The 27,466-nt window shown below is 33.7% G+C and overlaps 3 protein-coding genes across 3 annotated transcripts; all 3 read right to left on the reverse strand.

Annotated features, from left to right (window-relative positions):
* Positions 1 to 2,245: 2,245 nt before the first annotated feature.
* HELRODRAFT_165597 (hypothetical protein) lies at positions 2,246 to 5,178 on the reverse strand (the record flags this gene model as incomplete). Its single annotated transcript, XM_009032135.1, has 3 exons — positions 2,246 to 3,189; positions 3,840 to 3,897; positions 5,095 to 5,178. The coding sequence occupies 3 exons, from the start codon at positions 5,176 to 5,178 to the stop codon at positions 2,246 to 2,248; spliced, it is 1,086 nt and encodes a 361-aa protein (XP_009030383.1).
* Positions 5,179 to 12,438: 7,260 nt separating this feature from the next.
* HELRODRAFT_189718 (hypothetical protein) lies at positions 12,439 to 21,343 on the reverse strand (the record flags this gene model as incomplete). The annotated part of the gene is made up of 11 exons (XM_009032136.1): positions 12,439 to 13,832; positions 15,610 to 15,739; positions 16,360 to 16,823; positions 17,159 to 17,372; positions 17,427 to 17,480; positions 17,937 to 18,460; positions 18,582 to 18,681; positions 19,535 to 19,669; positions 20,069 to 20,196; positions 20,749 to 20,896; positions 21,152 to 21,343. The coding sequence occupies 11 exons, from the start codon at positions 21,341 to 21,343 to the stop codon at positions 13,534 to 13,536; spliced, it is 2,388 nt and encodes a 795-aa protein (XP_009030384.1). The 3' UTR covers positions 12,439 to 13,533.
* A 3,396-nt stretch (positions 21,344 to 24,739) lies between these two features.
* On the reverse strand, positions 24,740 to 27,170 carry HELRODRAFT_165599 (hypothetical protein; the record flags this gene model as incomplete). Its single annotated transcript, XM_009032137.1, has 4 exons — positions 24,740 to 24,746; positions 24,809 to 24,812; positions 26,206 to 26,812; positions 27,144 to 27,170. The coding sequence occupies 4 exons, from the start codon at positions 27,168 to 27,170 to the stop codon at positions 24,740 to 24,742; spliced, it is 645 nt and encodes a 214-aa protein (XP_009030385.1).
* Between the last annotated feature and the right edge of the window lie 296 nt (positions 27,171 to 27,466).

Here is a 27,466-nt window from a genome sequence, read left to right on the forward strand (position 1 = left end):
TCTGATGAATTTAGCAGAAAGTAAATAAGATTCAGACGTAGAAGAATTTGTAGTATGTTTAAAGAAACCATGAATCGTCATCTTCGTTGCTGGTATCTTAGTCATAATAAAATAGTCAATGAACAAATTTGTGTAAATGTATACTATGTTATTATTATTCAAAATAAATGTTTAAAATTGATAAAAATAAACTATAGAAATTATTACTTATGTATATTTGTGTTGAACCTTATTGCGGATATTATATGAAGAAATATGATCAATATACAAACAGAAATACACGAAATGTGACATATATACCTAGAGAAAATAAGTCAATATTGCAAACATGAGTATCATTCATGTAAACACACTAAAAAATGTAATAAAAATATACAAACACGTGTGTCCAGATACACAAAAAGTATATGTGAAAAAAAGTTGTTTACAAATATAAAATACTAATATTTATGTTCATTCAGGTGTAAATCGATCAAACGTTCTATGCTCATTCAATTATGCATACAAAAACATACATACATACATACATGCACGCATACAAACATACACAGGCATACATACAGATATTCAAACATACATGCATACATACATACGCACACATACATACACACTAGCATGGAAACATAGAGTTAGCGTCATTTTATCCACCAATCTTCTACCGTTTCTACGTTAGATTTACAGACATTCTGACATACATACAGACAGACAAGCATACGTATATAAATATATTTTACATACTGTACACATACAAAAATAGATACAAAAATACGTACACACAATTTCTCTGCAGTATATTATTTCTCGAGTACTTTTGAAACCACTGTAGTAATCATGTGATTCTTGCGTACGGAACGCAAATACGTGGTGTTTTCACTCTCGTAATTCCCCTGGATGAATGTGGACCGCATCAAATCAGCCCATTTTTTTTGCACCCACAGCCAGGAAACTCTTTCTGCTACCTCAGTTTAAATGTCTCTGTAGTTTAATTTTTATTTCCTTCCTCAAACTTGCAATCATTTGTTTTAGATACTTTTATAAAAAAAAAAGCTGATGAAACACATTGGCAGATAATAAAAAAAAACTTTTGAAATGAGTTATGTAGAATTTTTTCAAGATATCATAAATAAAAAAGTTTGTAAGTTGTTAAACAGAATCAAGTGGTGATTTGAAATGGTGTTGAGGCAGAGGGTATTCAAAAGTGGTATTATCTATTAGGTATTCGTTGGTACTGTGTACAATACAATTAAGTGTAGACAGGCGCAGATTGTAATTAAATGCGTGTTCGGCTCCTTGGACGCAGGCAGCAAGCAAAATGATGCTAATTTTTATTCCAACCTACATTGCTCTCCATACATATCTGTGTGTGTGTGTGTGTGTGTGTGTGTGTGTGTGTGTGTGTGTGTGTGTGAAATTTGTACAAGTATGTATGTATGCATGTATGTGAAACATGTATAACATGTATCTCATAATGAAAGTTTTTTTAAAAATTCCACGTTCCACGTGCAGAAATATAATGGCGATGATATAAAAATTTTAAAAGAATATGAAATGGCATAATTTAAAACTTGTGTTTTAATAAAAATTTTCCACCCATACTACTTTCAATGTAAAAACGCATCAAACACTTCTCAACAGTTTAACGAATATGTATTCTGTAATATGAAAAAAAAAACTTGTGTAGCTGTAATGTTTTTATTACTCCACTAAAACTGTATTAATATACAAACACGCGAATGCATACAATTGCAAACATGTTTGACATTGCACACATTGTACACATACACACATTAATATTAAGTACATATCAGTACCATCTGGTACACGCGCGTTAATGTACCTGCTGAAATTTTTCATCCACAGACATAGTATAAAAATAATCTTGCACGCAGGACAGCTTGGTTGTTGAAATGCCAGCCAAGCTGCCTTGTAGTAATTATCGGGCAAATGATTTCTAATCTCAAATTGGCCTAGCAATTTGTTCATTTGGCTGCGCATTACATTCATTTGCACGCACTCTCGCGTGCATTACGTACTTTGGCTTGCTTAGCCGTCGGGAATACCGCGAAAATCAAATAATTTGACGGTTATATTATCGTCTGAAATATATCACTGCCAGCAATTATGTATTGTCGTGACGCGTGGTACCTACGCAAGTTAAAAGATAATCATTACATTGAATTTATCTTTATTCGTTTTGTTTATTTTTATGATTTTTAATTTATTTATTTTTATTAATTTTGCCGCTTCACGAGAACTCGTCCATGGAGAACGCATTGTCCCTGTCACTGAAGATGAGGCTTTCGCGGTTGCTGCGACAGCTGTCCGTCGACTTCACCGTGTGTGCTTCTGCTTTCACCATCAACCGGAAGATGGTAAAAAAAATGGCGGAGATGACGAGGATGCTGAGAACGACGATGACGACAAGATGGCGGTTCTCATCTTGGTTGTTTGAAGGATGTGCTGCAGTCGATGATGGAGGTAGCTGCTGAAGTGGTCGAATTTGAAGCTGCAGTGGTGGTGAGAAAGACGACGACGACGATGATGACGACGAAAACGATGACGACATTGACGGCGGCGTTTCTGTCGATGATGACGTATGTGTGGTTGACGATGTTGTAGCAAACGGGATTTCAGTTTTGTGCCTGGTCGTTGAAATTAATGATGGATACAGAGAAGTGGGCAGTGATAATGATGAAGAAAATGACGACGACGATGACGATGATAACGACGATGGCGGTGATGTTGACGATGAAGATGATGTTGACGACGAGGATAAAGATAGCGACATCGACAACAATGATGAAGACAAAGTTGTCAACCTCGAATCAAATAACTTGGAATTTATATTTCGTCGTTCGTGATGACTTCCATAACTTTCCACGTCAGACGCCCTTTCCGCTCGTCTATAATTAGCTACCGGAAATAAGTTACGTAAGAACACACTATCCCTCTGGGAAATTCCGGAAAGAAATAGTTTCGATTTTCCGGCTAACGACAGCTGTGCAGTTGACAATGTAGCGCAGAACGTTACCATGGCGACCACGGCTTTTATTGACTTTTTTAAGGTTGTTAATTTTCTGTGGTGCTGATTTGGTTTTTTGTTGTTGTTGTTTTGAATATTAACGAGAGTGAAAAAGATCATTGTCGTGAGAAGTATTCGAGATAATGTGCCTTCTTTTGATGTTGTTTCTGTTGATGACATTGACGTTGATGTTATTTTTATTAATGTTGGCGTTTTTGATGTATGGGACGTCGTTAACGGAAGCCGCGTGTCTGTTTGATCTCTTGGTTTTGATGTTTTCATTACTTTTGCTGCTTCTGGTTTTGAAAATGTTGTTGCAACTAAAGTTGCTCTATTAATGATTCAAGATATCATCTGAGATGTAAGCCTTATGTAGTAAAAAATTAGTCTGTTTAAATTTTTTGACTTTGTTGATGTTGTTGTTGATGTTGTTGTTGATATTGTTAATGATGTTGCTGATGTTGTTGTTGATGGTTTTGTTGCCATCGTTGATTATTTTGTTGACGGCAAACTTGACCAGCAAAAAACTGCAAAGCTTATTAAAAATGAAATTTTTCTGTTCGGAAAAAGTAGAAAGATGGGGATGGTTTGTTTTGCATTGGCCGAGAACATTTTCAACTTTATGTTCTGTGATTTTATCATCAGCACGAGTGTCGTTAAATTTTTGACATTATTTTTTTTTGAAAATTTTTTGACGAACTTGTAACGTTAATTCGTTTTGTTGCTGTGCTGAATTTTGTTGCAAAATTTTGTTGTCAACAATTTTTTGTTTCTAAAACTTTTCACATATAAAGCAAACTGATGCAGTGTGAGTGACCGGTCAGGAAATGTTTGCTTATCCGTTCAATGTGAATTTTGCTTGTTGGACATGCACACTGAATGAATGAACGGATGAATAGATGAATGAATGAACGAATGAATGGATAGATGTTGGAATAAATTAATGAATGAATGCAGAAACAAATGAACGAACGAATGAAGTGCATGTACACAAAATCAGCCAAGGTTTGATTCCCAGATAAATGGTTTGTTTACATTCATGAGTCGTGATAATAACATAGGGATTAATGTGCCTTTGATGATGATTTGCGGTGGTGATAATGATGTTGACGATCGTTAATATACAATTATTGTTGTTTTTATTATTAAATTACTTTTCTACAGCCCTGTAAATAATAATATTATGTTCCTTTTTGTGATGTAATAGCTGTTAGTCGAGTAGATTAATTGTTAATATCTGAAAATTGGACAGCGATTATGACAAAAATATTATTTAACATGATGATGAGAAAATGACGAAGTGATAAAGACGATGATGATGACGGTGGTGGAGATGACAATGATAACGATGATGGTGACGACAAACATGCTGTTTGTTTGTGGTTCGTTATGGATATCTTTGAAATAGATACGCGTTAATCAAATGATGACGAAGACGACGACGACGATGATGACGACGATGCTGATGAAGCACCAGATGCTGAAGATGATAAAGATTGGAAAAAATATTCATTCATGGTGATGGTGAGGAGGAAGAAAAGGAAGAGGATGACAATGATTATGATAACATAATAATGATAGTGATATGATGATAATAATATGTTGACTGATGATTATGGTAATATGACAATGATGATATGAAGATGGTACGGTAATAATAATGATGATGATATATGATGATGGTAATGGTATAATGACGATAATATGATGGTGACGACGATGACGTTAAAAAACGCAAAGAAAGATTATTAAATATTTAAGCCTTTCAGCTCAGCTAAAAATAACTCACATTTGTTTCATAATAATATTATTATTATCTTTATTTATGTTATTATTATTTTTTACATTGTTATAATTAATAGAATTACTAATAAAAAAAGGTTATAATCAGGTTACTTTTTGTTAAATTTTTAACAAACAGTAAAAAATTTATTGAACCGCCTTCATCAAGTTTAGGTCACCTCAGGTTTTAAATTTTTTGCTTAATTTAATTATTTTTTTCCATTTTTCTATCTCTTTCATAGTGATTTGCTTTTTCTGTTTGTAGTTTTAAATTCCTAATTAATTTTTACCTCTTTTACTTTTGTCTCTTTCACTTTCTTTACTTCATAAGCTTTTATTTTTACATTTTCGTTTACATCTTTACTTATTGTCATTTCTCTCTCTCTCTCTCTCTCTCTCTCTCTCTCTCTCTCTCTCTCTCTTTCCTTCTCTGTTTCATTTTTTTCTCTCTATTTCACTTTTATCCTAATGTTGCTTCCACATTCAATGTGACTCATCACTATATCTTATCGTAGTATGTTTTATCTTCAAGTCATCATCTTCAACAAAAAAATATTGCATACACCACCAATCTTTGAAATTGTTCTTTGTAGTTTGTCTCAATTATTTTTTCCATAGAATTTTCTTTCTCTAGTATTATGTCCAAAAATAGTTTTTCCATTTTATTATTTTTCCAATTATCTCGCGTAACACGTACAAATAATCAGACAAGCGTATTTAGATGCAGCCGAAAACTTCCCACCGAATGCAAGCATGTCTGTTGACGAGGAGGTGTTTAATTGTAGTGAGTTGTTTAAAGTTGGAAATGTTTGTGTGTCTTCTTTTTCATGTGCTGCATGTGTAGTGAGTTGTTTAATGTTATTATACAATAAAAAATTAACATATCATGATTTTTTTTTTTATTAATAAACCTGTTGAAAGAGATAAAAAAAAGTACGTTTTTTTATTCGTGCCTCCATTTTTTTCCACATTAAAAAATTTTATGTTTGAAGTTCCCGTGATCAATGAAAGCAGAAAATTATATAGTAAATATATTAATTGAATGCAACGTTGATTCACATGCTTTTAAAAAGATTGTGTGTCTGTTGTCGGTACCTATGATTATTTTTATTGCAAACCGTACGAATATTATAATACATACACAAACATACATGCAAACACACACATACACAAACATACGAAGCATCATAAAAAAACACAATTGTGCAATCCGACGAATAAAAACCTAGCACGTACATGTTTTATTCGCAAACACGAAGGTAATACATTTACGAACTTGTACTGCTTCTGATGGCTACTTTAGTATTATACATATATGTATGCATATGTATGTATGTATGTATGTATGTATGTATGTATGTATGTATGTATGTATGTATGTATGTATGTATGTATGTATGTATGTATGTATGTATGTATGTATGTATGTATGTATGTATGTATGTATGTATGTATGTATGTATGTATGTATGTATGTATGTATGTATGTATGTATGTATGTATGTATGTATGTATGTATGTATGTATGTATGTATGTATGTATGTATGTATGTATGTATGTATGTATGTATGTATGTATGTATGTATGCATGTACGCCCGTATGTACGAACATGCATATATCTACCATTCTCCTATGAAGCACTCTCAAACCAATTGTAAATTTAATTATGGAAAGGTACGGTTGCTCAAATATCCTTACACTTTATTCCCCGCAAATAATAGTAAACCACATAAATACATACACAAACACATACTAATACACGTAAACAAACACATACACGTACACAAACACATATTCGTACACAAACACATATTCATATACGTACACAAACACATACACAAACAAACATATACACGATATATTTGTTTGTTTCTATTTAAATACATGTTTTTTTCCAATTAAATTCAACATGAAAGCAAATGCACTGTTATATAAATTCACAATGCAATGTATGAAATAATTGTATGATTCCAAGCCACAAACATTTATAAAGAATATACGAAAATAATTTATTAGAAAATTTTAAAAAGTGGTTTTCATCCCTTCTTAGAAGTATCAATAACCGCATTATGTAAATAGCATACAAGTACACGCAAATTAACGCATTACACGCATTGCATATTGTAGGCAGAAATCTCTTTGTATTCAAACCCAGACACTTCAACAGCTGTGTTGGGCATCTTAACCATTACACTGCCAAAAACGCTTATCATTTTACTATTTCACAGATGCCATGTAATAAGGTTATGTATCTATAGAGATCTTTTCGTGCAACACGTTGATACGCTAAACAATGCAACAAAAACCCATTACGAACTGCCATAAAAATAATCTTTCCTCAATTTTTACCGATATAGTTTTTTTGAGATTGTTATCATCATTTTCTTCATCGTCGTCGTCATCGTCGTTGAGGTAATATCATCATTATTATTATATCACCGTTTATCATTATCCTTATATCACCACAATATATCATTATCATGATATCATCACAACAAACAATTATCTTCCTTACAGTCCATCATCCAATCGCGACAAGGGTTTATTGGCAGTTACTTAGAAATCGATATTGATCCAGAAAACAACTTGCATATAACCATACACGCACACATACACGCACACAAACACGCACACACATACATACACAGACAGACATGCATACATAAAAAACCACACCCATGAAATTACTCACACACACACAAACACACACACACACACAAACATACGAACACACACATACACGCACATGTACACATCACACACACACACCCACATACATAAAACCATGCGCATGAAATTACATACACACATATACGCATGTATTTAAACGCACAAACATACACATTAAAACACATATATACAAACTCCTCAAACATACAAATTCCTCAAACATACAAATTTTTCAAACATACTCACGCACATACTCACGCATACATACATACATCATTCTTGACCTAACTTGCGCGCGTGTTTGTACGCAATTATAATCCAATTAAAGGCACGTAAGCCAGTCACGCTTTTAACCACGACGAGAGAGGAACGAATGAACGAATGAACTAACGAACGAACGAACAAAAGAACGAACGAACGTACGAACGAACGAATGAATAAATGAATGAATAAATAAATAAATAAATTAGTTAATGGAATGAATGATATAATGACGAGATAATATGATGATACATGTTTTAAGAAAAATGTTCAGCAAATAACATTAAAATGTCATTAACAATTAATGAGATAACGATATGATGATAGGGCGATGTGATGTGATAATATAATGTGATGTAATTAGACGAAATTGTGATAATGTAATATCAGGATGATACGTAATAAAGCGACAAACTCTGATTACAGAAAGATATGATATAAAAAGATGATATGATATCATGATAGTGTATTGATATGGAGGTTTGAGTACCTGATAATATGATAACTTTTTTCTATGTGTTCATGTGATTATGTGACCACGTGAGAACGTGATGATGTGATACAAGATGATGACGGATCTGCTGTGTTGACGATACTGAAATATTGAATAAATTTGTCTGGAGAAACTTCGATATCATTGAATCAGGCACGGACTTACATAAACACTGCAATGTAAAGAAAATAACCATGTCTGTGCTTGTCTGCTTGTGTCTGTCTGTGTTTGTTTGTTTGTGCCTGTGTGTTTGTTGTGTGTCTGTCTCGTCTGTCTGTGTGAGTTGGTGTAGTCTGTGTTATTTTTGAACGAAACTGATCCTAACAATTATTGTTGAAGTTAGAGGGAAAATAAATAGCAAAATACTTGGATGAGTAGAAAAAATTTCTACTTTGCAATTAATTTAATTCTCACAACGGCGTCGCTTTTTTGTTTGATCCAACATTTTTATTTTAAGTTTACGAACCTTTCTTTATCTCATCTATAGTTTTATTCTTAGAATTTTACACGGACTCTATGTGCACGTGCGCGTGTGTATGTGTATCTACGTGTATGTTTGTGCGTATTGAATGTATGTGTTTATGTTGTGTGTGTGTGTGTGTACTTATGTTTGTGTAACTGCTTTTGTTCATTTGTTTAAGTATATGTGTGAGTGTGTAGGGTGGTCTTTCATCATTATCACCGAACACATCATTATCATCATCATCATAAACACATATTCCTCTTCGTCCTCATCATCGTTATCCTCTTCATCATCTTCATCCTCATCACCACCATCAACATGAGTAGCAGTGACAGGAAAAGCTCTTGCATTGATTGTAAGTCTCACCTGACCGCATTGTAAACGTACATGAAGATATCAATTAATACAGGTGACTGAACGTGTGCACGTGTGTGTATGTGTGTGTACGTGTTTGTATGTGCGTGTGCGTGTTTGTATGTGTGTGCGTTTGTTTGTGTGTGTGCGTGTGTGTATGCATGTGAGAGTGAGTGTGTATCGATCACAGAGTATTTACCCGCCAACCATTTAATTGGATAGTTGAATGATTTTAATTCGCAAAAATTAATGAAGTAATTTAAATATAAAAAACATTTTTTAAGGTTTTCTATATTAATATATTGAAAATCTTACTTTGCCATCATCATCAACATTTCAATTTTCAATCTTTTGATCAAATTTTCAACAAAATTTCGAATAAAAAAACAACAAGATAAATTAATAATGTTAAAAATATCAACCATTGTATAGCCTACTAAGCTTTATAAGCTATAAATATAAAATGATACATGAACTATCTATACTATATATATATATATATATATATATATATATATATATATATATATGTATATAATAGATATCTCTATCCACATCCGAAGATATCTATCCACAAATAAATCCAAACACTCAATCTTCACAAAAAAAACCCCTACACTTATTTAGAAAATTTTTTTATTTTTCCGATTCCAACAACAACAAAAACAAAAACGGTAAAACTGTCCTAACAATTGACGACAGTGTTCTGGATAGGAATGATGACTAACATTAGCAGACGTAGTGATGGGCACTAATTCAATAACATCTTCCTTGCCTCGCTCGAGCTTGAAATACAACATCTGACTCAGATATGTAGATTCCTCTGCTATAATATTCCTTATATATATGTATATGTGTGCGTATGTATATATGCGTGTGTGTGTGTGTGTATGTAAATATAGATGTGTATATGTATATATGTGTGTGTATGTCCCAATATACATACTCGTGTATAGATGCCTCTTATAAGTATATTATAAATAATACGAATTACACATATATGTATGTAAACTGTAAATATATATGTATGTAGGTATGTGTGTGTGCATGTGTACATATTTGTATATACATGTACAATATATTGGATTGCATGTGTATATTGTATGCACAGCACATTCGTGTTTACTTAGCTGTATGCATACTGTGCATGTATTGATACATGCCGGATGGATTGGATGGATATGGAAATTGTATTTACGTGCATGCGTAAATGAATTTATGAATGGGCTTTTAAACTTTTAAGCATGTATGATTCACACATATGTACTGTACGTAAGGTATGTATGTGTGCATGCGTGTGTGCGCGTGTGTGTATGTGCGTATGTACGTGCCCACTCGTTTACATGTTATTCGTCAGTGATTTAAAAAAACGACTATTGAGAAAACCTACTTTGAGTTTTTAGAAAAACCCAGTGAGATTTGATTTCAAAAATCACAATTTCTTGGCAAACTGCTACAAAAAACAGGACTTGCGATGCCTAAACCAGCAGCATGAAGTAGCAGGCACATGTACGAATCAACGTAGTATTAATATCAATATTACTTTTGTGTTAATCGTGCAAGCAGGTATTAAGGTCTGATTAACTTTCATTAAAATTTTGACATATCATCATCAAAACATCCTCATTTTTATCATCATCGTCCTAAATATTCATCATTGTTATCACCATCATGACATTATCAATCAGCTCCATCATCATAAGCGCCAATGCATTGAATTATTCAAGAGAAAGGTTGAAATAATTTGAAAAATCACTAAATTTTCAAACTTTTCAAATTTCTTGCAAACCTGTCGCTAAGAATTAACTCTATGAGGTGTTTCATAGGAGTTTGAATTTAAGTGAATTGAGGTATGGTGCATGGATTACAGTTTCTATAGTTGCCAGCATTTACTTTAAAGCTTAGCATTTCGGAAAATGACACCACGGTCTCGAACTCCTATCATTACCTCTACATACCTCGAACACCTACCATCAACATCATCATCTTTATCCTCATCATTATCATCTTCAGTCATCATCGTCATCATCTGAATCATCGTCATCATCTTTTTCCATCACTGCTATCATCTGAATGTCTTCCTTCAGAACCACGCTAATAATTACTTCTGCCAACGAATGTTATTTATTTAGGGATCAATATTATTACACATTTACACACGCACACATACACACTCACACACACACACGCACGCACACATGCATATATAAATATATATTTATATAAAATATATTTTACATACATACATCCAAATAAAACAATTCTCAATAATATATGTTTCAGATCACTTAAGGCTTAATATGTTGTCGTATTAAATTATAATTAAGGATGTTGTCGTTGTTGTTGTTGATGTTGTAGGTGTATGATCGTGTTTAGTTAGATAGACATACACACACTCACTCATACAAAAATCACACACGTACACGCACAAACACACAGACACACATGCATATTTCCACAATGGCTCGAACACACACGCACACACGCCTAAACACTCACTTCATAAGATTTGCTTGGTTAGGAGAGCATTGAAATTGCCTCAGGCCTTTTACGTTATTGACATATTATTTCTTTTTTTTTTGATAAAAATAAAAAGAATAAATTTGTGCGTACTAAAAAATTTTTAACGACCAACCAAAATTGAAAAAAAAGTTAATCGTGTGAAACTAAAATCCATGAATCATATCGCTAGAAAGTTTCCAAAACTTCTACAACAAGTCCTACCTGCAAATATTTTAAAGAGTAACCAAACAAAACAAAAGTGGTAATACAATTGTTTGTGTTAGACGAAAAATAGAGCAATTATTAAAATAGACATGCTATCAATGAGATCATTGTTTCTCTTACTGATAACACGACGTGGGTGATTGATTGATACATAGAAACATCCATTGGGTAGGTGTTTTGCTGTACACATACACACACACACACATACATACATACATACATACATACATACATACATACAAACATACATACATACATACATACATACATACATACATACATACATACATACATACATGCAAACATACATGCATGCATACATGCATAATCAGTTTGCTTCATTTGTTTTATTTTTATCTTTAGTATGTGGTGTATATGTTTGTGTGGTTTGTGTGTTTATGTGTGTGTTTACAAATGTTTTTATTTCGTTTTGTTTATTTCGTTTTTATGTTTTTTCATTACATGAAATGCTTTCGAATTCCATTCCAAGTTTCCTCAATGTTTAATTTTACATTTTTTTTGCAAAACAAATCGTCTTAAGATATATTTAAAGAATCTTTTCCATTTGAAAATTTTTTCTCATTTAAACAAAACCATTTTTTTAAATTTAATAAATAAATAAATTAATTAATTAATTAATCAAGAAGAAAACAAACAAATGTTGTTTTTAATTCTTTTTTTCTTTACTGTACAAATATGCATGTCCACGATTGTTGGCGAAAAAAAAAAATAATAAAAATATTAATAATAATAATAATAACTAGAATGTTACAATAAAAATATCCAATTGAAAAAATGTATATAGCGCTTTACATATTTACACACGAATGACATCAATTCAAAATCTAGACACACATATATAAATATATATAAATGATTGTCACATTTTTCATCACCATTTCCAATATCTTTTTCTTCTCCATCACCAGCAAACAACAACAACGACAATAATTACAATAATAATTATCATAACAACAACAATTTGGCCATAAACGACAACAACTAATACAACATTTATTGCGCCATCGTCACCACTGTTACCGTTTTACATTCATCATCGCAGTCATGACGAATGTATATAGTATTAAATTATCCAATAATATTATAATAATTTCAACAATATAATTTATTATTATTAATTTTAAAAAATCCCTATAATACTTTATTAATAGATTGTAATTCAATAATTATACATTGTTCTGTGAAGTTATTCAGAGAGGTATTTTTGGAAGTATTTTCACGAGTATAGTACACTCGTTTGTTAATTCTTTTTCGCTTATGCACAATACAAGCGTCTAGCTGCAGAAATTATCTTTTTAGTACAGAATTAATCCTTATTTAAGATACAGAATGACCGTTGAAATATAGAAGAATCATTGATTACGCATTTTTATAAGTACAGTATATCTATTAAATTACTGTAGTACAAGCAATTAAGTACAAAGTAATCAAATTTTATTTTTTGACAACATTAATCTACTAAAAACTAATCAACATTCTTCTGTCAATCTCATTTCAATTATAATGACAACAACACATTGAAGCGGGACTGTTGAACGGACGAGTATGAAAACACATGTGCGTGCGTTGTGTGTGTGAGAGAGAGAGAGAGAGAGAGAGTGTGTGTGTGAGTGTGCGTGTGAATGTGTGTCTTCGTGCTTGTTCATTAGCAAGTGATTACCTATTTACATATATGACTAAGTGAGAATAGTTCAATCAATGAGACGACTATTTGATTAAACAAATTGTTTAATTATCATCATTTAACATTTCTTTCCAGTTCATAGAAGTATAGAAGAGGTATAACAATGAAAGAAAAATAGAAATACAACAATGTTGACTTTATCGTTGGTGACGACAACGACGATGATGATGACGACGACTTGGAAAGTGACAGTGAAGAAGAAAATGACGATGATGACGATGATGATGATGATTTCAGTTTGTTGGCGGAATTTGGAATGATGCTGACGTGCTTGGTTTGTTTGTTATGGTTGTACTTCCGGCTGCCGATGACGTTGTTGTTGTTGTTGTTTATGTTGTTGTTGTTTAAAGAACCTGGAATTAAAAAACAACAAATATATTCATTAAATGAATATATAATTTTCAATAAAATTTATACAATCTTTTTATATGTTGCGTCATAAATGAAAACAACATCAATAATAATAATAATAATTATTATTATTATAATGTTATTATTATTATTCTAATTTTTATTTTAATTGATATTTTTGCAGTAACGCCACATCGGTTCATAGGCAGAAAAGAAAATCGATTTTCATTGGCCACTACAACCATGATTTGTTTTTTATATAATTGCCATTTTCATTATCATCACTTCAGTAACCACCACTACACCATCATCATCATCATCCTCATTATCATCATAGTCATCATCACCATCATTATCGTCATCATCGTCGTCGTCGTCGTCGTCATCATTATCATAATCAGTAACATCATTTCAACATTGTAAACTTTATTATTGTCATCATCTTCATCACAATCTTTATCACCGTCATCATCATCATCATCATCATCATCGTCGTCATCATCACCATCATTATAGTCATCGTCATTGTCGTCGTCGTCATCATTATCATTATCAGTAACATCATTACCGTTATTTTCAACATTTTAAACTTTATTATTGTCATCATCTTCATCACAATCTTTATCACCGTCATCATCATTATTAACGTCTAGGTGTAATCACCATCATCATTATCATCATCATCTTCATCATCACCATTTTCATCATCACCATCTTCATCACCGTCTTAGTCATAATCAACATCATCAACACCATCAACATCATCAACATTAGCATCTTCTTCGCGAATGCCAAGCGGATGTTTTTGATGAGAAGAGGGAATGGAAGATTAGTTCAGTTTTATCACCATCATTAATCACATTTTTCTTCATCTTCATCCTCCTCACCGACCTCATCATTTTTATCATTACGTCGTTGTGGTTCGTCGTCACAGGTTACATTATCGGTACCATAATTAGTTTCAACTTTACATATTTTTTCTCTTTCATTGTGGACAAAATAGTTTGTCTGTAGAGTGTACTTTCATTATCAATCTTTCATCAACTTTTATTATCAGTACTACATTTATCTCCTTATAGATAGCCATCGCATCCAAATCGTCATCGTCATACTCGTCATCATAAACATCTTTATCAGATCAAATTCATACTCTTTCATCATAACCTCATCACTACCATCATCATCAACAACAACAACAACAAAAACGCCATCATCATTATCATCAGCATCATCACCATCAGCATCACCGCCATCATTATCATCATCACCATCAACATTATCACCATCGAGATCAGCAAAATGATCTGGATGCTTCTCCGGCACTAAACTCAGAAACTCAAAGGATCAATTTGTGTGGAAGTGTGCAGTTGTCAGAACAGCATAACAACATGCCCTGCCTGGAAACAACCCAACCATCATCACTACATCGTCGCCAAATTTAGTCACAAGTTTTAACAACTTCATCACTTTTTATCATCTACAATGACGACATCTACATCTCGTCATCAGTGTACACTCCTGAGATGTACACTTTGTACAGTTCACGTGTACATACATGACTTTACATGGGATTAAGTGTATTATTATTAATATTATTATTATTAATACTATTATTGTTATCATCGTCATCACCATCAAATCATCGTCGCCAAATTTAGTCACACGTTCTATCAGACAAATCGCTCCACCAACTAAGAACGGTCATGCACCACCCACCCACCAAATTATTATTATTATTATTTTCATTATTCTAGTTATTATTAATAATATTATTATAACCGGAAGCGAATGACGGGGTGGCGATGAGTAGGTAGGACGGACGGCCCTCCCCTTCCAACGAGACAGCTTGCACCTTCAGCAAGTAGGTAGAACTTTCTAACAAGGTCATTATTAACAATCTCTGGTCATTCTGTTGTTGTTATGGTGATGATGAAGATGACGATGATGATGATGATAACGATAATAAGAATAATAATGTAAACTCTTTTATTATTCAGAAAAAACCAGTAAAATCAAAGATAATCAAAATAAAATATGTCAATAAAATGTTAAAATTAGTTAAATATAATTAAAATGATAAAATAATATAAATAGTCATCAACGCTCGTTATCCTGAAATAAGTGCCATGATGATAGCTTGTATAAAAATTGGTAACAGTAACATAATAATAATAATAATAATAATAATAATAATAATAATAATAATAATAATAACAATAATATTGATAATAACAACAATGATGATTTTTTGGGAGATTATGATGATAAATATGATTAAAACTCTAATTTAGTTGGCGACGATGATAGCAATAACAGTGCTTTAAGGATGAGGTGATAATCACACTGATATCGAGATGACACTAGCAATTTATTTATAACATAAACATGTCAAATTTTCCAAATTTTTATTTGGTGATGGCGAGGGACCATAAAAAACTGAGAGGCAGACAAACTTGAAGAGAATGATGTCGGTGACGATGAAATGATGATCAAAATGATAAAGTTGAGATGATAAAAGTGATTAGAAACCTTGGAGAGAGTTTTAAAACCGTTCGAGTATAAATCATTGTCAGCACCGTTGCTTCGACTGTTCTCTTTGAACAGTGACTCATACAAGTAATCATTTTCATCATGTTCATCGTCGTCGTCGTCGTCAACATCACCACTATCAACTTTGATATTGTGTTTATTACTGCTATTCTTATTTTTCTTCTTTTTGTTCGATTTTTTTCTACTCTTAAAACGACTAGCATCGCCATCATCGTCGTATTCATCGTAATCATCATCGCTTCCTATGACGTCATCATCGTCATCCGACTCGTTAATCTTCATCGGTAGCTGCGTAGGGTCGATCAGCACCCAGGCAGCCCTGTAGTTTATGAGGGGTATGATGTTGGGGGAGGGAGGGTTCCACGTGACGTCACAGGTCATGTTGAAGGCGGTTATAGTGATTGAATGACGGAGGTTCTGAACTCTTCTCGGTAGGAGTGCGTCTGTTTGTGTTTGCGTGGTAATGATGATGATCTCAGTGACGATGATGATGGCGATGATGATGTGATGATGACAGAATGACGATGTGATTATGATGACGTGATAATGATGTGATTGATGGTTAATGGGTGAATTATGAACTCTAGGTAAACTTTCATCATTGCTGTCATCTCCATCAGAACTATAATCAAATCATTATACTTAAATAATCAATAAAAAAATAATCAAATACTTATCATCCAAATTATCATCCTCATTATTATCATCATTATCATCATCATCATCATCAGCGTTATCATCATCATCATACTTATATCATCATCATCATCATCATCACCTGTGTCGACACATTTGGCGTCGGCTGCATTTTTTTGGTGGCCACATGGATATGTCGTGAAGTTGTGGTGCAACTCTGATGATGAAGATGAAGATGACGATTGTGATGAAGATGAAGATAACGATGAGTACGATGATGATGGTGATAGGGTATATTCGTCATTATAAGCGGCATCATCATTGTCGTTGTTGTTGTTGTTATTAATGATTCTGAACTGTTGTTGTTGTTGTTGATGATGATGTTGTTGTTTCAAATTGTTAAGTTTAACGTGGACAGTATAGAGGCACCCCAACTTCAGGCCTTTCAATGTTACCCTTGTCCCCTAGTTAGATTAAGTTTTAACGTGCGATTTTGTTAAATGAAGGTATTTTCTGTTCTAGCAATTTAATTTAGTTCATGTTAAATACATCGTACGTGCATCCAAAGAACTGTGCAACGTAATAGCACGACAAGAGTATTTTAACCAATTTATAAATGGAGTTTTTCTAAAAATGAAGCAAAAAATTATTTTGAAAGCTAGCCAAACGTTTAATCAATCGTCAATTTAACCAAGTATCCAGCCAACAAAACAAATAAACAATCGAACAACCATCCAATCAAACAGCAACTCATCCAACCAACCAACCAACCAACCATCCAACCAACCAACCAACCGACCGACCAGCCAACCAACCGACCAGCCAACCAGCCAACCAACCAACCAACCAACCTGAACGGCTATGGATTGTGAGCTCAAGAGAAAATTTTTAAACATCTCTCTTTTATCGGCGATGCAAACTTTCGGAGACCACGTCACTAAAAACGTGACGTCATCGTTGAATGAGGATGACGGTGAAGAGGAGGAAGAGGATGGCGATAGAGGTGGGGAATCATTTGTTTGTTTAGATTTGTGTTTAATTTTTTTTGAAGGATGATGAGGTTGATGATGTAGCGCTGTATAATTCCAGTGTGCTTCAATAGTCAAGTCCGTTCCTTTGAAGACTGCTCGTTTGAAGGTTAAATTAGATAACAAACCATGGACTGTATGCTGCTGTAATTGCCGATGTTGTTGTTGTTGTTGCTGCTGCTGAATTTTTGCTTTATGCGTTCCTTGTCGACGTTTTTGATGATGTTGGTTCCGTTGTGGTTGTTGCGGTTGTTGTTTGTTGTGTTGTTGTTGAGGTTGCTGTTTGTTGTGTTGTTGTTGCGGCTGCTGTTTGTCGTGCTGCTGTTGTTGCGGTTGCTGTTTGTTGAGTGGTTGTTGTTGTTGTCGCTGGTTCTGTTTCTGAGTTACTCTTCTGTCGTTGCCGATTTTTTTAGAACCTGTTAAGAACAATGAAAACTATTTACGACAACAGCAGGAGCAGCAACAACAACAACAAAAACAACAACAACAATAATTATAATTTTACAATAATTTTATAGTGACGATTTGAAAGCTGACCTTGCGTTTCAGACTCATTCGGCAGTGGGTAAACAGTAATTGAGATGGTGGACTTGCTCCCTTTCAGTTGTTTCGTGCCGAACTGACTGACGGCCTGCACCTGGCGAGTAGAAAGAATATATGGAAGAGAGGTAAAAGGGAATTCATTGCTTTTCATAATTCGTTTGCGCCATCTAAACACTGATTTACGACAACAGAAACAACAACAAGAGCAGCAACAACAACAATAATAACCACAATAACAACAACGTTGTAAACACATATTTAGGTAAAAATGTAGAACCAATAACGTTAAAAAAGAAATAGAAAGAGAAAGTGAAAAAGAGAGAGAAAGAGAGAATGAGATCAGAAAAGAAAAAAGATAACAATGCAACTGACAAAAGATAGAGGCATAGAGAGATGGGTAGAAAGATGTAGAGTTAAAAAATTGAGACAAAGACAACTAATTTGAGAGAGAAAAATGAAACGATTGAATAATCTATAGGACGATATTTGCTCACGTGTGTACTGTACACATGCCTGTTTCTCTGCAATTTCCTAAGAAAACCATCCAATTTCCGCTTAAGAAATGCACCACAAATGAATGAAATAAAATACAAAAATTTTTAAACAAGTTTTTCATCATTCCATTTTTATTATTAACCCAAATTTATCCCAAATAAATCATCTGTATTAAATTTAATCAAAACTGTTTCCTTGTTAATTTTGAATAATTTTATTATTTCGCCAATAAGAATATTTTTTTTTTAAATTTTCATCATAACGTTACATAACGTTACTGCTGCTCTGACCACTACCTTGGTTGCTACTGTAGCTGCTATCGTGGTTCCACTGTGGCTGCTATAGTAACTACTCCCGTGAAGCCAAAATTGTTAAAACACCCATTAATATTATTTATGAAAAGTTAAACTTTATTGTAACTAATTAATTCTCACTAAGAACACAAGACCAACCTGAACAATGTACGACTCGCCTTGCTCCAAGTCCTGCAGATGAAACTGATGCTGATTTGCTGACACGCTATCTTCTTTCGCTGCGATTGGTTCGTTAAGAGAGTTCAAGGTCGTTGACTTTTTGAACCAAATCACCTGATTGGATGGGTCAAATGTGACTGCGGTTGTCATAATCAATGAAGAATTTTTTATTAAGTTTAAATTGTGATGTGTGGTTGTAGAGAGGTGTTTGTTTGTGTGGATATCACGAACGGCAAAATGTGAAACATTCCATTCCAACTTCACAAAATTACAACATCTAAACATTTCGACATCTCAACACTCCAACATCTCAACACTCCAACATCTCAACACTCCCACATATCAACACTCCAACATCTCAACACTCCAACATCTCAACACTCCAACATATCAACACTTCAGCATATCAACATTCCAACAACATATCAACATTCCAACATATCAACACTCCAACATCCCAACAAAAAGTTTTTATAAAATAGTAGAAACGAAATTTAAAATTTGTTAACCCACATTATACTTGTAGATGGGAAGATCTGAATGCCTGGGAGGAGCCCAGGAGACGCTCCAGATGGGATTGCCCTCCGATATCAATATATCATCTTCGGAGAGCTTTTCCGGAGGTCCAGGAGGAAATGGCTCTGCGGATGTTTGAATGTTGGGATTTTGAAATTGTTGAATGGTGGAATGTTGGGATTTTGGAATTGTTGAGTGGCGGAATGTTGGATATTGAGTGTTGGGATGTTAGGATGTTAGAATGTTGATGTGTTGAAATTGGTGAGTGTTGAAATGTCGGTGTGTTGAAATTGTAGAGTGTTGGAATGTTGGAATATTAGAATGTTGAAATGTTAAAATATTAGAGTGTTGAAATTGTTGGGTGTTGGATTTGTTGAGTGGTTGTACGTTGGAATATTAGAATGTTCAGTGGTAAATTATCATTAATAACATCACTGTATAATCTCCTTATAAAAAAAACAATAATTGTCCTCAACATCCTCTTTGCATTCATCATCACATCATCTTCAGCATCTCAATCAAATCATGACGTCATCATTGTATGTAATAATCGTTTTTACCATCATCCCATCATTTTAACAGCCCCACCATCGTATCATCATCATCATCATCAAATCACCATCATCACCATCATCATCAACACCATCATCACCATCATCACCATCATCCTAACTCACCATCAACCAAATGTACGCAGGGTGATGAAGCAGATGATGACTGAAATCCCTCGCCGGTAACCTTCCACACGCGATATTGATAGCAAAGTGATGACGACGACGACGATGATGACGTCGCTGGCGAATCTATGAACGCGTCCTTTGTTGTCTAATGACGGTGAAACGGGAGAAAAATTATTTTTTATTTTGTTTCCAATTTTTCCAGAGAAATGGTTTGGAAGTCTTTTGCATAAATTTATGAAAGTGTAAAAATTGATTCTAAAATAATCAGTGAGAATGATGAAAGAGAGAGAGAGAGGAAGAGAGAGAGAGAGAGAGAGAGAGAGAGAGAGAGAGAGAGAGAAGGAGATAAAAAAGAAAGATGAAAGAATGATTTAAAATTAAATGTAATGACCACTACAACCTTGACTACTGTTGACCATTTGGACGACGAGTCGTTTGAACGCCTCTCTATTATAAATAACACTATTCTGCTGTTGTTGTTGGTGGTGCTTTTGTTGTTGTTGTTGATGTAGATATATTCATTGAAACCATCTGCGTACCATTTAAGATGGATGTGTTTCTTGCTGACGTTTGTGACGTGTGGCGCCGTCATCGCTCCTGTTACGTCATGGTGACGTCATAAAATTTTAAGTCATCGTCGTTGTTTTCATCATCGTCGTCGTCGTCGTCATAATAATAATAATTTTCAACATCATTCCTGTCGTAAACACCATCATCATTCTCATTATCATTTTAGTCATCAGTGTCGTCATCAACTTTGCAGTCGTCATCGCCATAGTCATCGTCGTCGTCATCATCTTCATCGTGTTTGTTCACTCTCACGTCATCATTATAAACGTTGGAGTCGTTATGGCAATCAGCATTTCTATTGGCGCCAACTTCATTACCACTCTCGTAATCATCATCGTCATCGTCATCGTCATCTTTGTCCTCTTCCTCTTTATTTTCGTCCTCATCGCCATCATGTTTTTTTTATTTTTTGCAATACTTTAAAACCAAAATTGTAAATAGGCTAGCGAAACATTTTTGGCTCGCGAACAAAACAACTGCATGGGAAATAACGAGAAAATAACAAAAACACAAAAAAAGAAAACATCAAAAACATTGATGCAAATAAGAGCTTTAGAAAAACACACAGACAAACAAACAAACCAACAAACAAACCAACAAACAAACCAACAAACAAACAAACCAACATACATACAACACACCAGCCACCGTGGAACAACAAAACACAACCACACAGATGTTCAATTTTTTTCTCTATTCAATCCATTGATTTTAGTACATACCCATTTATACGTATTTGTGTGTTCGTACTGTACGCAAATAGATACGTGCACGCTGCACATGGCAGCATCACCGGGGAGTGAGACAAACGAAACGAAACGAAACGAAACGAAATTTTAGATATGTTCCTCTATAAAATTATTGTTCCAAAATCATAGACACACACACACACACACAAACACACACAATAACTAAAAATGCAAAGCAAAAACATGCATACACAAACATACAAACACATATACAGACAGACAGACAGTGAGAGGGACATATAGACAGATAGATAGACACAATAAAACACGCGCTCTACCTGTAGCTCGCTAATGAAGGTTGATTGGTTTATATTATACGCGTCACATGCACACACCAATATGTTGTATACACGTACAACTAGTTTGTTTCAGATTGTAATATTTTGCATACGTACCGTACATACATACAGTTTACAGTAAATTTAATACATTGTTACACTATACACACTTATTTACCGCTACAACTACCCCGTACTATGTATGAATAGGCAGTACACACACACGCAGTACACACACACACGCATACACTCACACGCAAACACACACACACGTATGCACATACACATAACACATTAAAAGTAATCTTGTTACAAATTGCATTAAATAGCGTTGTGAAAATGAACGTAATACTTACAAATGTGTGAAAGAATGGAAGGCGATGGTGGTGTAGAAGATATGTGATTGAAGATTATTATTGAATGAAATTGTAGTATGAAAATAATTTAACGGGTGCGCAATGTAGAGATGCAACAATATAAGGATATTGTTGCATTGTTTGTAACTGTCTAAGTAAATAAAATAGATATATAGAAAGAAAGGAATGTACGTAGATAGAATGAGAGAGAAAGAAGACGCAGAAAGAAGAGGGAACACGAACATCACAAATTTACGCAATAGCACACACATACACGCACGCACACACGCACACGTAACACAAACGCATACGCACACACAACACAAAAGCACACACAACGCAGCACAAAAATGTCCCTACAGCCAATCTCAAACCAAACAGAAGATATGAAACATTTCATATTTGATGAATTGGATTAGTTGAAGAAAGCAGCAACAAGCGGGACGAAGAATGAAAATAAAAAAAAATCATGTAGAAAAGTTCGTTTTGTATTGGACGGAAGTTGTAAATATGATTAAAATTGTGTGCCTGTGTCTGTGTGAGTGTGCGTGTGTGTGTGCGTGTGTGTATGTGTGTTTGTCTGTGTGCCCGTCTGTGTGTGCGTGCGTGTGTAATTTATTTTAAAACATTTTAATCCCGTCTGAACACGACAGCACATTTCAACACAAAGCGTTCTACGTAAGCAGGATGTATTAACAAATAAATTCTGCCAGGTTACCGAGGAAGGAAGGAACACACCGCTGGTTGATCAATCAATTAATCAATCAATCATTCAACTATCCAAACAACCAACCAACCAATCAATCAACCATTTAACCAACAAATTAACCAATCAATCATCCATCCAACCAACCATCCAACCGACAGACCAACCAACCAATCCACCAACCAACCATCCTACCAACCAACCAGTCAACTACCCAACCAATCAACCATCAAACCAACTATCCTACCAACCAACCATCCTACCAATCAATCAACCGATTGGCCAGCCATTCAACTAACCAAAAACCAACAATAATCACTATGTAGTTGAAAAATTTGTTTTAATGTTACTGACCCGCCCGCAGACGAATGTGAAAAATTTTTCAATACTATTTGAAATAAAATGTTATATAACGTAACTCCCCTTACATACATACATACATACATCCATACATACATACATACATACATACATACATACATACATACATACATACATACATACATACATACATACATACATACATACATACATACATACATACATACATACATACATACATACATACATACATACATACATACATACATACATACATACATACATACATACATACATACATACATACATACACACACACACACACACACACACACACACACACACACACACACACACACACACACACACACACACACACATATACATACATACATACATACATACATACATACATACATACATACATACATACATACATACATACATACATACACACACACACACACACACACACACACACACACACACACACACACACACACACACATACATACATACATACATACATACATACATACATACATACATACATACATACATACATACATACATAGTGCCATATCAATGCACGATAAATTTTTCTAACAATTAAATTAAATTTTGTTTGAGAATGACCTGAAGAAAAAAACTCAGGAATTGGAGAGAATTCTCCGGAGGTTGTCCAAGGAATTGGATAAAGAGTGTATGTGAGAAGAAGATGACGTGTTTTGATGTTTAGTGTACAGTTAAATTAAAAGTGTACGTATTTTGGATACATATTCAAAGTTTTTCTATACACTATTTGTCACATCCATTTAACTTCATCCGCAATTGATGATAAAGTTCAAAAATTATTATGAATTATATGCAAATTAATTTTTTAAATGCCATTTAAGAAATTAATTTTGTGTAATTTAGTGTGAATGATGGCGCTGTCTAAGGTTATAAATTTTATTTTTCATTTTACGCACGAATATTAATGTGTATTCATTACAGTAAACGCAAACACTATGTGCTTGATTGTATGTTGTGTGTGTGTGTGTGTGTGTGTGTGTGTGTGTGTGTGTGTGTGTGAACGTGTCTGTGTGTGTAGATGTGTGTGTGTGTGTGTGTGTGTGTGTGTGTGTGTGTGTGTGTGTGTGTGTGTGTGTGTGTGGATGGATGGGTGATGTATGTTTGAGCAGTCTTGGATATGCGTGTGGATATGTAAATATAGAGAAATGATTGATACAATGGAATGAAAGAGATTTCATAAATCAACACGCTCCACTAAGCTAGCCCCATCTCAATACATGACTTGCGACTTTAAATGTTATTACAAGTGCTATCAATTGTATTGCTTCTGAAATTACTGCTGCTGCTACTGCTACTGCTATTGCTGCTACTTCTACTGTCTACTCTACAACTCACATAACTTTTGTTTTTGCTTTATCATTGTCATCATAACCACCACCACCATCATCATCATCATTGACATCATCATCATCATTGACATCATCATCATCATCTTCGCCATCATCATCATCAATTCACACTGGTCGTCGCGCCGAATATGTCCTCAACGCTGAAATGCTATTAACGCTAACAATAAGTTACGAGGAAACGAGCGAGTAATGAAATGAATGAAAGAGCGAAGAAATGAATGAACGAATGAATGAACGAACGAACGAACGAACGAATGAATGAATTACGTGAGATCAAAAATGGATGGAATGAAAAATAGTGTAAAAAATGAATGAGATAAAAGAACGACTGCAAAAAAATTAAATAAATTAAAAAGTATAAATGTAGTTTTATAAACAAAGAAAAAACCAAGGGCATCAAATGATGAACAAACGAACGAACAAACTACCGAACAAACAAGTGAACAAACAAATGAACAGATTAATAATTGAACTAACGAATGAAAGACTGAAAGAGGAAATAAACCAAAAGACGGACTGATGAATGAATTAACCAATGAGATAGATGCACAACAGAGTAAAAAACAAACTGTTACCAATAAATCAATACCAGTTGACAATCGCACTCGTACGTACGTGTGAATGCGTGCAAGCGCTTTTCTTTGTACAACACCCAATTACATACATCATACATACATACGTACGTACGTACGTACGTACATACATACATACATACATACATACATACATATATACATACATACATACATACATACATTCATACATACATACATACATACATACATACATACATACATAAACATTTTTGCAATAGTGACAAAATACTTAAGTACAAAAATACAAGAGCTATAATTAATCGGTCAATTTTTTATCCAAGTCAATCCAAAAAATTAATTCGCAAATAACCTTTTTTGATGACATTACTGCATTCCTTTACACATTTTCGATCAAAATCACTACTATCATCGTCATCGTCGTCTTCTTCATCATCATCATCGTGAATGTTAATGATGGTTGTGTCATCATCGTCGTCATCATCGTCGTACTCACTTGTATCGTAGTCGTAAATTATCTCCTTATCATAAAAATCATCATCATTATCGTCATCATCATCATCATCATTGTCATCATTTTTTTTATTAACATTTTCGCTTGAATTTGCGTCTGTATTTTTTTTCTTATTCTTCAAATTTTTCGAACTTTTATTATCACTGTTATAATCGTTCGAGTCGTGCAGATAAAATGCTTCATCATTTTCATCATTGTTACTCTTGCTATTCTTATTGTTGTTATTATTATTGTTGTTGTTGCTGTTTATTTTATTATTTTTATTTCTTTTATAACCAACGGTCTCTCTTTTCAGCTTTACTGGCTTCCTTATACCAACTCCACCATCATCATCATAATCGTCGTTATTATTATTATTTTTATTATTGTTGTCATTGTTATTATTGTCACTGTTATTATTATTGTTATTATTTTTGTTGTTGTTATTATTATTATTATTGGTGCTTTTGCCAGCGTAAAATTTGATCCGACAGTTCAATCCGCATATATTGTTCCTCAATGATGACAACGATGATGATGGCGATGACGATGATGATGACGTCATGAGAGCTTCCGTGATCATGTGACAGCTTTCCAGACACTCTGTATCCTGCAATTAGTTCATTACACGATCGTTGGTGATGATGAAGATGATGATGGTAATGATGATGATGATGATGAAGATGATGATGGTAATGATGATGATGATGATGACGATGATGATGATGATGACGATGATGATGATGATGACGTCGTCATCATCATCATGATGATGATGACGACGACGGCGGTGACGGTGATGATGGTCTTTTTGTTGAAAATGTTGATGATAGTAATGTTATTGATGATGATGGTGATGATATTATTGCTGTTATAATAATAATAATTATTATTATTACATTAACACTTGTATTATTACTATCAATGATTAATTTAGTTACTATTTTACGCCTATGTTCATCAGGCATTGTTTATTTAACAACATTACTAATGTCTTTCGCGATGTAATGTAACGATATGATTTGTGTTGATATAACTGTAATTAATACGACCAATGTTGATGTTGCTATATTGATGTCAGAAATGTCTTCAAGTACTATTAATATCAAGGTTGATGTTATTGATTAGTGTTACCAATTCCCGTTAAATATGCTAATGTCATTGAGTTTTTTATACATAAAATTTTATTGCTGTTTTTAAAGTTGTGTTGTTTTTGTTGTTGTAATATTTGTTTGTTTGTTGTTGTTGTTACTGTAATTTTTGA

The sequence above is a fragment of the Helobdella robusta genome, assembly GCF_000326865.2.
Source record: "Helobdella robusta unplaced genomic scaffold HELROscaffold_8, whole genome shotgun sequence".
NCBI lineage: Eukaryota > Metazoa > Annelida > Clitellata > Rhynchobdellida > Glossiphoniidae > Helobdella > Helobdella robusta.